The sequence below is a fragment of the Talpa occidentalis genome, unplaced genomic scaffold (assembly GCF_014898055.3).
Source record: "Talpa occidentalis isolate TD23 unplaced genomic scaffold, MPIMG_talOcc4v2.1 talOcc4.2, whole genome shotgun sequence".
Lineage (NCBI taxonomy): Eukaryota > Metazoa > Chordata > Mammalia > Eulipotyphla > Talpidae > Talpa > Talpa occidentalis.
In genome coordinates this window covers 120,327,550-120,339,863 of record NW_023602073.1, presented here as the reverse complement: position 1 = coordinate 120,339,863, position 12,314 = coordinate 120,327,550, and the positions used below count along the sequence as shown (strand labels likewise).

The window sequence follows — 12,314 nt, the reverse complement described above, 5'->3', positions numbered from 1 at the left end:
TGCCAAACTACTACCTCATCATTTTTCCCTATAGGCTGATCCTTGATATATTATGCATAAAACTGAGACCATACATTTTGTGTTCAACTGTTAATTTCAATGAGGCCTCTCTCAGGTCATCAATAGATTCTAGAAACTGTGCCTCTAAACTAAATGATGTTTTATTTACTCTCAGTTGGGGTTATTTTCTTCTCATCAGCATTATAAAGAAATGATGTTGAATGCTATTTGGCTAGAAATAGTTTTTACGTTAATTTTTAAAAATCTATAAAAATTGGGCCTCCCCGGTGGCGCAGCGGTTGAGCACTGGGTTGCGAAGCTGCCCGCGGCCTCTGCAGCGCCGGTTTGATCCCCAGTTGCTCCCCGGCCACCTGAGGAGGGTCCCACATGGCGCGTGGACCTCTCCTGCCGCCCACTGCTCCCCTCAGCAGTGTACTTCGGTCCTCTGCCTGTTCTGCTCCCCACTCTGACTCTGGTGAATTCTCTCACCCTCCCGCACTTCTGACTGTGCCCAGTGCTTGTATAAATAAATAAATAAATCTTAAAAAAAAAAAATCTATAAAAATTAAGAGTGTGTGTATGTATGTACATATACCTACCTGCTTTGGGTTTAGATTTTCTTCCCTCTTCTGAAACTGGCTGAACTACATTGTTCTTGGCAGTTTCTAATCCTTTATTCTCGGACTAAAAGAGAAAAAATATAAAAATATTTGCTTCATATTTTATGTTTCTGAAAAACAGCAAAAGTTATTTTAAAAACCTGGCACAATGTATGAATATTGGTATACTATCTGAAATATACAAGAAGGGTAAGAATCAGGAAAGAGAAAGACATTTAAGTAGAAATAGCAAGACTGTCTAAGAAAAACTATTGCTGTCATCAAGTGGATGAAACAAAAGAAACTGAACTAGGATAGTAGTTAAGTATGAAAGGAAGAGGGGCATTCCAACAGAATAGACAGAATTTGTCAAGGGTAAAAGATGGGAATGAATCACAGATGATTGGTTTCAAATTGCTAATTAAAAGATAATTCTTTAAGCAAACTCATTTTAAACAGTTTAAAGTGTAAAGTGACTAGGTGTATTACACAGTTCTCTTTACTCATAAAACAGAGTATTTCCCATAAGTAAACATATTAAGAGTAGCTCAGGATAACATGGTGACATCCTTAAAACTATTTCTCTCTATATTTGGAAGCCTTAAAGTTGAGGTGGTGTTTCTTCATTTCCATTTTGTGACTCTTTCAGTTCTTTGCTGTCATCTGAATTGCTTCTTGCAACCACTGTCTTCTCTCCTTCCATCTAACTGGAAGGGGATTCAATCTTTAATGCTGTTAAGTTCTTCAGTGCTCTTTTCAACGATGTTCAATTTGAGGTGCAGAGGTTCACAATGTTTCTGAACAGCTGTAAGTCTCGGATATGTGCATGCTGATTAAGCATATATAACAAACATGCTAATTCCCATTATTCCCCTGTGTTTATCATAAAATGAAGCAGTAAAGTTTCCACAATGGAGAGAAAATAACGCCCCCCTCATATAATAAAAACTACTTAAACTTTTCAAAAATTTTACATAAAAATATGTTCTCATTTATCATTCATAATAAACATTAATGTATAATAAAGCCACATTAATGCAAAACCATTATTATAATTTCCTAAGATAGGTATTTTTCAAGGATGTCACTGTTATTATTTGAAAATGTAAGAACCAGATAACAAATGGGTTTCATCTCCCATGCAAATACGTATTCGTTAGTAGTGATCACTTAGATTTCTGTACTGAAGTGTGTAAGGCATCCTGATTTATGAGGAAAGTACTGTAATCCATAAAACAGAATGATAGCTGATATGCCAATTATGAAAAAATTAATCTTGATTCTGTAAGTATAATGAAAAGTCTCTCTCAAATTTATCTGTTGTATAATACTGTAAAATAATATGCCATTGGCTTTTAGCTTATTTATGAAAACTGGACTTATTATTCTTTGGAATAAGAAAGGTGATCCAGAAATGGCTCAATGCCTAGCAATAAACAAATAACACAGCACAATCACTAAATGAATGTATGATATGGGTCTAACATTCAGTAATATGATCACATTTATTGAAATATAAATCTAGGCAAATTACAGCCTACATGCCCAATTCATCTGACTGTTTTTGTAGATAAAGTTTTATTGGAACACAGCCACACTCATTCTGTTATTGTCCATGGCTGCTTTAACACTACAATTGCAAAGTGAGTAATTGTGAAAGAAAACATATAAAGAGCAAAACTGAAATATTTACTAACAGGTCTATAACAGAAAAAATATGCCAATCCCTAAAATCATTCAGATATTAAGCTCATAATCAATTTTCTAGTTCAACAATTTATAACTTCCATCAACTTCAAGTTACCTATACTATAAACTGAATATGCAAAAAATGTGAATAGATTCTCACGTATGACAAATGTCAGAAAATTTCTACCCACCCCCTGACTCTTATCACTTTTATTTTATCTGATATGCATTCATTTTTAGATTACTAATGTAGAGTTTGAACAAATCTCTGAGGACCTGATGTACCTCTGAGTTCAATGAAGAACAGGGATTACTGAAAACTTGTATAAATATAAGAGTAAAATATACACCTGTTCAAGACAATAAGCTACACAAAGTTAACAGGATGTTTTTCAAACATCTGCTCTAACAACTTCAAATGGTCCTTTATTATACATTAAAGACTAGTTGTAAAGAAATAACTTATCTATTCCCAACTGCAGTTCCTATATGTTTTAAAAAAAACAACAAAAACCATTACTTAAAAAAAGTCCAAAATGCATCCTACATTGTTTCAACTTACCTAGCCTACAATTAGTATAAATCCCTGCACTTTTACTGTATGCTAATAAATGAAGGAACTTATAGAAGACTATAGGTACCAATAATTTTTTTTAACAAAAAATGCTGTGAATTGCTTTTAGAAGGTTTAAGAATATAAAATCAAGCACATAAAACATGAAACAGTCATTTTAATAATTTGTTTCAGTAATATACCTGAATTTGCCAAATTTAGTCAGATAATCTCCCAGCAACCTGAGCACTAATTTCATCCTGGCAGTTAGCTACACAAGTGCCAGTAGAATTGGGCAGTAATTTGCCCCATAATCAAAAGCTAATTTTTACTCTAGAATTTTACTATCTTGATCACATATATTAGGTGAGAATATAAAATGCTTTTTATAACTTGGAGTGATACTGCTCTCTCTACTTACTAGGACTTTTTTCAGATTCTTACAGCTATGGGTCCTGAGCAACATGAATTAAAACTTACTTTTGTATTATTGATGTAATCTGTGGGATTCATCTGCACAGAACTAGTGAAAAGCTGAAAGACCAAACAAGAAAGATGATAAGTTTAAAAATATTAAAAAAGAATTAACTGTGTGTTCAAAAATTTTATACAGCCATGTTGGGTGAAGATATGTAGCTCCTGCACTAAGAAGTTTCCATACAGTAAAACAAGTTTGGAAGAGAAAAGCAAGAAAAGCAGAAAGAAAAACAAACAAATAGCAAACTATCCCGTGAATTAGATGTAAAGAATTTTTCTATAAAAGTGTCATTTGTCTCACTTGAGACAAAAGGTGTTTTTCCCCACCTCCCACTCTCATTTGTTAATTTTTTTCCTTCCTAATGTCTTTTGCCTTAAGTAGCACCCAGGACTGAGTTTCTTGCCCTGACACTAAGCCTTTACTAACTACCTGGCTAAATGCGATAAACTTGAACAATCTGCTCTATGACAGTGGTTCCTAGATTATACCTGAGGTGAAACTCTGACAAAATGGCATACCTACTTGTTTATTTTCCCCTCAACTAGCAAGGGGATGCTAAGACCACTGCTTATTGAATTTCTTAAACCAGTCAGTTTACAGATAAAAGTTTTTTAAGTTGTAAGTTTCAAAGTCATTCATTCTGCAAGGATATTTGAGCATCTAAGAAATAACTGACATCATGAAGAATACAAGATGAAGACACTATTCCTGCTCTCTAGGAGCTTACAATCTAAAAGGCAAGATAAGAACAAAATCCAACAGCAACATATGATCAGATATAATCTAGTATCATATAATGTATGATGGATCTCAAAAGTACTAAAGAGTTTTAAGAGAACGATAAAGAAGGAAAATACACAGATACAGATAGACAGATACAGACAGACTCATATACACAGGATCAATAAAAAGTCTTGACGAAGCTATGCAATATGGATCAATCTCTACATATGGTTAAAACAAGAGAATGTAGGGAAAAGTATGTTATAGCATTATCGACAACAGAAGGAGGAATAGTTGTGGACTAACTTTTAAAAACAGGTAAGACAACTACTGCAAATAAAATAAAATAATACAGAGTTGAGTAAGGTGTAAACATAAAGTTCAAAAAAGTAGAGAAAGGTCAAGCTAAGTGGACAAATCCACATTCTGTCAGCAATGAGTGTCTTGGGAAAGGTATGAGCAATGAAATATAGTGATCAGAGCATTTTAGTACAATAAGTATACCAATGACTCACAGGATATAATGAAATGCACAAAGACCATAGGTAGAATCTGCTTCTTCCACACTTTCTAAACACTGATCCTCTCCTTAAAGTTCCATATTCATGGTAGCCCTAAAAATATTCCAACTCTTCCTTTCATTAACTAGTCCTTCTTTCATACCACCTCTACTGATCCATGAAACAGACGAAACTCTTTCCTTAAGAATAGATAGCTATTCATGATTACCAATCACTGACAGCTCAGTTTGTTATCACCTCAGACACCTCATTATTTTTTCTCCCTACTGAGAGTGGGATCTGAGGAAGACCAGCAGTGAAAACTCATTTCTTTTTTGCCCCACTCACCATAACCACTGAATTAGGAATACTATCATGTTTTCTCAGGTGTAAGATAGAAAAAAGTAGATCACGTGAGAGGAGTGACACAGTTGCTTGATTCTAAGGTCAGGCCCTTAGTGTTTCGCTCCACACTAGGTTAATCAGTACTGAACTCTGCAGAGCGAAACCATGAACTCTTCAGCATATTTATCATGCTGTTACCATCTTTATCCTCTCAGAAAACAAAGAAGCTATGATTGGATTTTTTGATCTATGATAATACAGCAATTTTCAACAATGAAACAATGATGATCTTAGAAAAGTAGTGGTGGCTTGTAAATGCTGTTTTTTGAAAATACACAAGAATTGGTGAATTAGATAAAGCTAAGGAAACCAAGATGACTTCGGGATTACTAGCCTAGGTGAGTAAGGAAAAACCTGTTAATACTACAGAATATTGTAATATAAAATAAAAACATGAAAAGAGTACTGAGTTTAGAAAATAAGGAAAAATTTGTTGTCATATACCAATCTGAGCCAAGATCTAACTGATGACCACAAAGGCATGGACTCAGAACTCAAGCAATATTTACTTTAAAATATATTAAGAGCAGGAGCTATATATCTGAGAACAATTCTATAAGCCAAAAATCCCTCTTACAGGAAGCACAGAAAAAGGTAGGAAAAAATTAAAGAGGATAAAAGCCTGGGTACCTTGGGGAATACTCACAAGTAGCAGACAGGAAGAAAAAGAAATCTTAGAGGAAAGTGAGAATGTTTAGGTAGACAGAAAAAGAACAAAGAATTCTGGGGCTTCTAAGTCAAAAGAAAAAAGTCTGCCGTGGAAAATCAATAGTGTTAACAACAATAATCTTAATTATAATCCTCACAACATTCCTTCATGTCCGCCATTAGCCACATTTAATAGATGCACAAAAGCAATTAACTTTACCAAGGCTAACAACAGTAGCTAGTAAGTAACATAAGCCAATAATTGAACCCAAATCTGTCTGATTCAAACCAATCTTCCACTAGCCCAATTCTAATTTGGGAAAAAAAAAAACACACTACAGTTTACCTTTCTGGCTAAATCAAGATAGTAGAGATAGCACAGGTTTAGAGTAAATAAACAAGAAATAAGATAATACAGGGTCTCATTAAAAGTAATAATAAGAAATAAAGAAGTAGCAAATATATCTACTCATTTCTACAGTACTTCACTTACTTCTGCAAGTAAGTGAAGAGATAGATTAGAGAAACAAAACAGTAAAGGAAAACCCAATAATACAAGTAAAATGTTATCTTAAGAGGAGGGAAGTTTCAATTAACTATTAAAAGCTGATGGAAATGATTAAGGATACAGATAGAAAAACAGAAGAAGGCAGATGTAAAAATTGGCTTTAGATGGATATAAATATTTCCTCTAAGAAAATTTGAGATTCCATAGCTTCCCAGAGAACCAGAACACTGAATTATCCCCTGTGAATAGGGAAGAATTAACTGGATGAAGTCTTGAAGACAAACAAGTGTGATAATTGTGCCACAGTTGGATTAAAATGATCTAGTTGAAGACTGCAAGGATTAGTAGAGGATCAAAATTATGGAACTTTATTTTCTTCTTACTGGTCTAAAGGACAACTATTCTAAAAGGCTCTTTGATTTACAGTGAAGATTAAGACTGACAATCAATCAAGAGGGCTATCAAGTTACTGTTAAAAATCCCTCATTAAAATGGATGCTGAATTCACTTAAGATGATAACACAGGTCATCATGGAAAGGAAATCTTCAAAAATGGTGAAATCCATCCTGTGAATCACTGATGATTTGGAAATAATAAAGTCACATGACATTGACAAAGACTGCTGAGAAGCAGAGATATAAGGTGGTAAATTATTAAAACTAAAGAGCTAAGACAGGAGTAATTCCTTTTGGCCTCACTGAGCAGCTCTTGAAAAAGTAAGACTACAGAATCTTTTAATATGAGAGAATTTGTATTTCAACACAAGAAGTGTAAAAAAAAAATGAAACAATAGAGCTTTCTTGGGAAATAGAGAAGCATGTTCAGAACAGAAAATGTAAACACAGAAGAAAACAAGATGCATCTGGATGTGACCAAACTACTTAGGAAGCTTTGTGGAAGAGAGGAACAAGAGAGAAGAGAAACGAGAAGTCAGTGAGAAAGTGTTCAGTGCCAGAAATGTAGTAAGAATTCACAGTCCAGATAATGCTGGAGGTCAAGTTCATAGAAGTACTGATGGGGATTGGAGCAGAGGACACTTAAGATTCAGGGGTGGGTGGGTGGGGGGATGGGTGGGTGGGAGTGCGTGTGTATTAAACAGAAAATAGAAAAATATATAGTTGGAGTGGAACATATTAATTCCCAATTTATTAAGAAGTGTCTCCATTCTGTTTCCCAGATAAGTATCTCTATTACTAATTTCCACTTATTTCCATTCAGTGACAATTTATTCTACAGCAAAACAACACAGTAACATGTCCAGACAAGACCTAGATTTAATAGTACTGGTAAACAGAGTTGATATGTTATTATGGGGGATTAGCTGAACTACTACTCAGAGATGGGTAGTAATAAACCTCTTTCACTGTCCTAAACCCATCTGTTCATTCTTTCTGATAAACAAAACCATTCATTAAAAAAAAATGCAATAGCACAGAATTATCAGAAAATTATGTATTGATTTATAAATATATAAACTGCCAGTATAGCAAAGATGATTCAAAGTACCTACATCAACCAGGAGGTCCGGGTCTATGCTAAACTGTCTTCCTGACAGCATGGCTTGGAAGTCCTCTAAACTGCAATCAATACTGTCAAGATAATCCAGCAGTTCAACCCTAAGGAAAAAAAATTTAAAAAACATCAGATATTAGGTTTTATTGTTTTTATATCTAAAAACACTTTACAATCTAGGCAGACAAATGATTCCTCAATGCACTGAATTCTCACCAACTCTTTTTTATTTTTATTACTTATGTATTTTTAATAGAGTAGTATATTAGTATACCTCCATCAGGTACTGCCACCAAAGTGCACCCACCACCAAATCACCCATACTCTACCACAGTCAACTGTGCTTCCTTCCCTCTTTGTTGTTAGAAATCCTATTTGATATTTGGGATTTCCAAAATATTCATTAACTGAAAACTCACAGCTATTACACCAATCTTTAGTATTTGCTGAAAAAAAGATTCTGAAACAATCCCATCTTTTTCCTTAAACTCTAATTAAAAATGTTTAACCTCTAACTTCTAGTTTTCTTAATGCTATAATGTTCCTTAATAAAAATTATGTTATTCCACAGTCCTGATAAAAAAGCAAATAGTCATAATCACACACCATTTATGGATATTCAAAACACATTATTTCATTAATGTGAAGAACTGCCAAGGAAATTCCAAGACTATCTAAAATCTAAATCTTTCTCAAAATACCACTTTGGGGCTCAGCCCTAACCAAAACAGATTAAAGTTAGACTACATGGGTTCATAATTTGAAAGGAAAATCACTCAAAAAGAAACAGAATTTGGGAAGTCAACAACAACAAAACAAAAAACAAAAATCTAGAGAACTAGCAGAGCACTCACTTTCCCAAAAGATTGATGTTATCATTTAAAATGGAATCCATCATGGTGACAGGATCATCTGTGGTCAGACTAGACGAGCCATTTAGCTGGACAGCACTAGACATGAGAGGGCTGGTGCCATCACTGCCTGAACTTAGTAATTCTCTGGCTACTTCATTCTGATCTCCACTCTGAATGACAGGTGCATACTCATCTTCATTGTCATCTTCAACAATGACAATATCAGGATACTGGCTACAGCTACATTGGCAATATGAGAAAGAATCAATTACATTTTCAGACTCCACAAATTCATTCTATCCAATCTCCAAGGAAATTCCTCAAACTATGTGTTTTAGTTTTAAATGTCTTGGTTTTAAGCTTAATCACACATACTGATGCATCACATAAGAATCACGTAAAGGAGCTTATCTTCAAAATTAAAAAGTAAATCCGCACTTTTTGTTGGGGGAAAGGTAGTATTTGATTGAACAATTTGGCTTAATTTGTTCAATAATCCAAATGTGAGTTAGATATGAGTTTATTAAGGAATAAAGTAGTTTTGAATTCTTTGATAAGAAAGTAACCAATATTTTTATGGATTTTATTTCACAATCTTCTTACTTGGAGGGATCAGATATAACATCTTCATTAGTTTCTGGAATAACTGGGATATTTTCTTCATCTGCATTATCATCAGTGACATCATAAATAATGATGTCATCTGAAATTCGTTCCCTTGGCTTTAAACCTTCAGTCCTACTGTGTGGAACCTAAAAAACCAGGGAGAAAATTTATCAAAAAATTGAAATTACACTGACCAGACAACATACCATTTTAAAAATATTTGGGCCAACAAACATTGATGATACAACAGTAAGCAAAACAGTTATGTTATCTTCCCTTAACAGAACTTACACACTAATTGGTCTAAGTATTAGCAAGACACATGAGGTATATAATTTGCATTCTACCACACTATTTTTCATTTTAAGGGACTTTGAAAACAACATGCCTGCAAATATATCCGTAGACGGACCTTCAAATTTTAAAGTATTTTTTTATACACAAAGGGCAACAATGTGCTAAAATGTCACCAGTAATTTCACGCATTACTAAATGACCACTGTACTGATGGACATTATTTCATCTCAAGCTACTCTGTTTTGATATTTTTTTTTAATTCTTACTTGTTAAGTGGTCATTAACAGAAAATAGAAAGCATTTCAACTATTCAACAATTAAATGTTAGTCTGGCTTTTTAGCAGTAATTTTTTTTTAAGCTACAGATATTTTCAAACTATATGTTAATCAAAAGAACTTTCAATGTTCTACAGCAAAACTAAGGTCAGGACTGTCATAGAAAAAATATATAAATTTCAACACTAGATACAGAAGGCAAAAGACACAAAGAACCTAAAAATATACAGATAGAGTAAAATTAACAAATCTTCATTCATTTGAATTTTCAATGCTAAAACCAGAAACAGGTATACTTGATTATTTAAGAAACAGTGATGAGCAGAATTGGACGTTGGTTAACTCTGATATGCCGGAACAAAAATCTTCAACCTTTAATAATAAATCTGAAGTAGTATTTGGAATTCTAAGATTTATAAGTAACAACAATAATCAGATAATGAATATAAACTCTGGCCAGGACTAATTTGCCACTGGGTATAACTCTGATAAAGTATCCAGAGAGTCTGTAACAAAAATGAAGCAAACAAAAATGTTTTGTTACAGTTGTTACAGTAAAAAAGTCTACTATATGCACATTTTAATAAAAGTTGGATAAAGTAACCTGACAGAAGAACGCATAATCATATTATCAATACATTAATGTTATGATAGTTGAAATGAACTAAATCTCTGTTTAATAAACTTCAAAAGCAAGAGTAGGTGGAAACAAGTTACAATGTAAAATGTTATGCACAAAATAACATTTTATGAAGTTCAGATGTATGTGAAATAATACCAAATATTGTTCATGGATTCACACATACAAAATGGCCATGAAATAATATGTACTAATTTGGGATAATAAAATAGGAAACTGAAGAGGGGTATAAAAATAATTTGGGAAAAGGTAACTTTTCCAACCATATTTGGAATGTCTGATTCCAAGTATTATTTGGAATATATATATATTTCGTTATTTGGAAATAATGAAAACTGTCATGCCTTAATAAAGCTGGAGGATAAGCACTTAGATTATTATTCATGAAATTTCTTTGTATGAAATTCTGCAGTAAAAAATTTTAGTTTATGATTATAAATATAAAATAAAATTCAACTAAAAATTACTTTATGATGGTGATTATCAGCTGGTTCTTTGACTATGTGCTGAAACAGATTCTTCTTTTGGGCCCCATTAGTGTTCAGAAGTAAAGGCCTGAAAAATCAGAACACATTCATGAAATTCAGTGATTCAAACATGCAATTTTCAAAACTGCTTATAATAATTTAACCCCACAGAAACATGTTTAATTGTAAAAAAAAAAATTTCACTAAGGATGTATACACAAGGATCTTTTTAAAATGATTTACATCTTAGGAATAGAAACTGGGGAGTGAGTCTATTGAGGACTTTTTCTGTGCTGTTTTTAGCAAATACAATAAACTATTCTTTTCAGATATTCTTCATTGCTGACTGAATTATATAACTCTTTATGAACTGCACTTACACAGTAAAAAATAGGCAATATAAGAACTAGTTAGTGGAAACAGAGTTGAGCCCATAAAGTTCTGAGCATAATCAAGCATGGTTAAAACATTAGCCTTACGAAATAACTTTTTATTCTTCCCAATTATTCCTTATCCACTATTCCTATATTTTTGTTGTGACAATGGTAGTTACTGACATGTACAGGCATTACAATTCATGGATGATACACAGATTTTTAAAAACCCTATTAGTGGATTAAATATAAGAGCAGTCAAGTAAAAAAAAAAAAAAAAAAATTAAGTTTTTTCCAACACAGGACTTTTAAGAATTTCCCTCACTCAGACACTCAGGCCCTCTAACGCTACATTAAATTGCTAACGAGAATGAAAAATACAGTTCTTTTGTAAACCCTAAGGCTGTGTGCCCATTAGTCATTTAAGCTATCCTTATCTCTCAACAACATCAGCAGATGACAGCAACAGGAAATAACACCACTCTTGAAATGTTCAGAATATAATTTAACAAGGGAGGACTGTTCATCTAGGACAACAGGCATATACTCAGCAAATGCAGGCCTTTCTTGGTGATCATTACAATGTTTGGTTGTCTATACACAAGTCACAATGTTTTCTCATCAAAACTTACCTTTTACGTTTCAAACTCACAAGTTGGTTATTCTGAACCAATGTAACAATAAACTGGACAATCTAAAAAGGAAAACATAAATTTAAAAATTTCCATTGTAGGCGCCTAATTTTTTAGTCTATATTGCCAAGCCTCAAAATTTAATTCAGATACTATAAATCCTTGACATCACATAATTTCTCACATATTGACACAGTTAAAATTTGGATACATCTTATAATAGTTATCTAAAAAAAATACCAGCTTCCAGGCAGAATGAGATAAAGTTGCTGTTATGTAGGACACAGAGGTGCCTAAGACATTGATCGACCCAGCAATCTATCTACCCACCACCCACTCACGCATCCATTTATCTAATATTCAGAGTTCAGTTATTTGTTTTGGTGGTAAGTAACATGCACGCCTAGATATAGATCCCAACTTTTTACTTAAAATCCTTTCAAGATGATGCAAAAAAGGAATGTTTGACAGGGAACCTTTCTCTTACACCAGGTTACACAATTAGAAGCAAAAGAAATTGTCAGCTCTCTCAGAATAGATGATAAAATTTTC

General features: G+C 33.2%; 1 protein-coding gene across 6 annotated transcripts in view; it reads right to left on the bottom strand.

Moving 5' to 3' along the window:
• Positions 1–12,314, bottom strand: part of HSF2 (heat shock transcription factor 2) — a 30,656-nt gene that overhangs the window by 1,263 nt on the left and 17,079 nt on the right. For 3 of the 6 annotated variants that reach the window (XM_037520318.1, XM_054697789.1, XM_037520319.2), the window contains 7 exons: positions 11,763–11,824; positions 10,757–10,844; positions 9,074–9,222; positions 8,471–8,710; positions 7,615–7,720; positions 3,322–3,375; positions 600–684 (listed from right to left, as the gene is read on the bottom strand). In XM_037520318.1, the coding sequence (XP_037376215.1) occupies positions 600–684; positions 3,322–3,375; positions 7,615–7,720; positions 8,471–8,710; positions 9,074–9,222; positions 10,757–10,844; positions 11,763–11,824 (784 nt within the window). The remainder of the gene's footprint in view (positions 1–599; positions 685–3,321; positions 3,376–7,614; positions 7,721–8,470; positions 8,711–9,073; positions 9,223–10,756; positions 10,845–11,762; positions 11,825–12,314) is intronic. The other 3 variants (XM_037520320.2, XM_054697790.1, XM_054697791.1) reach the window with 2 other exon arrangements.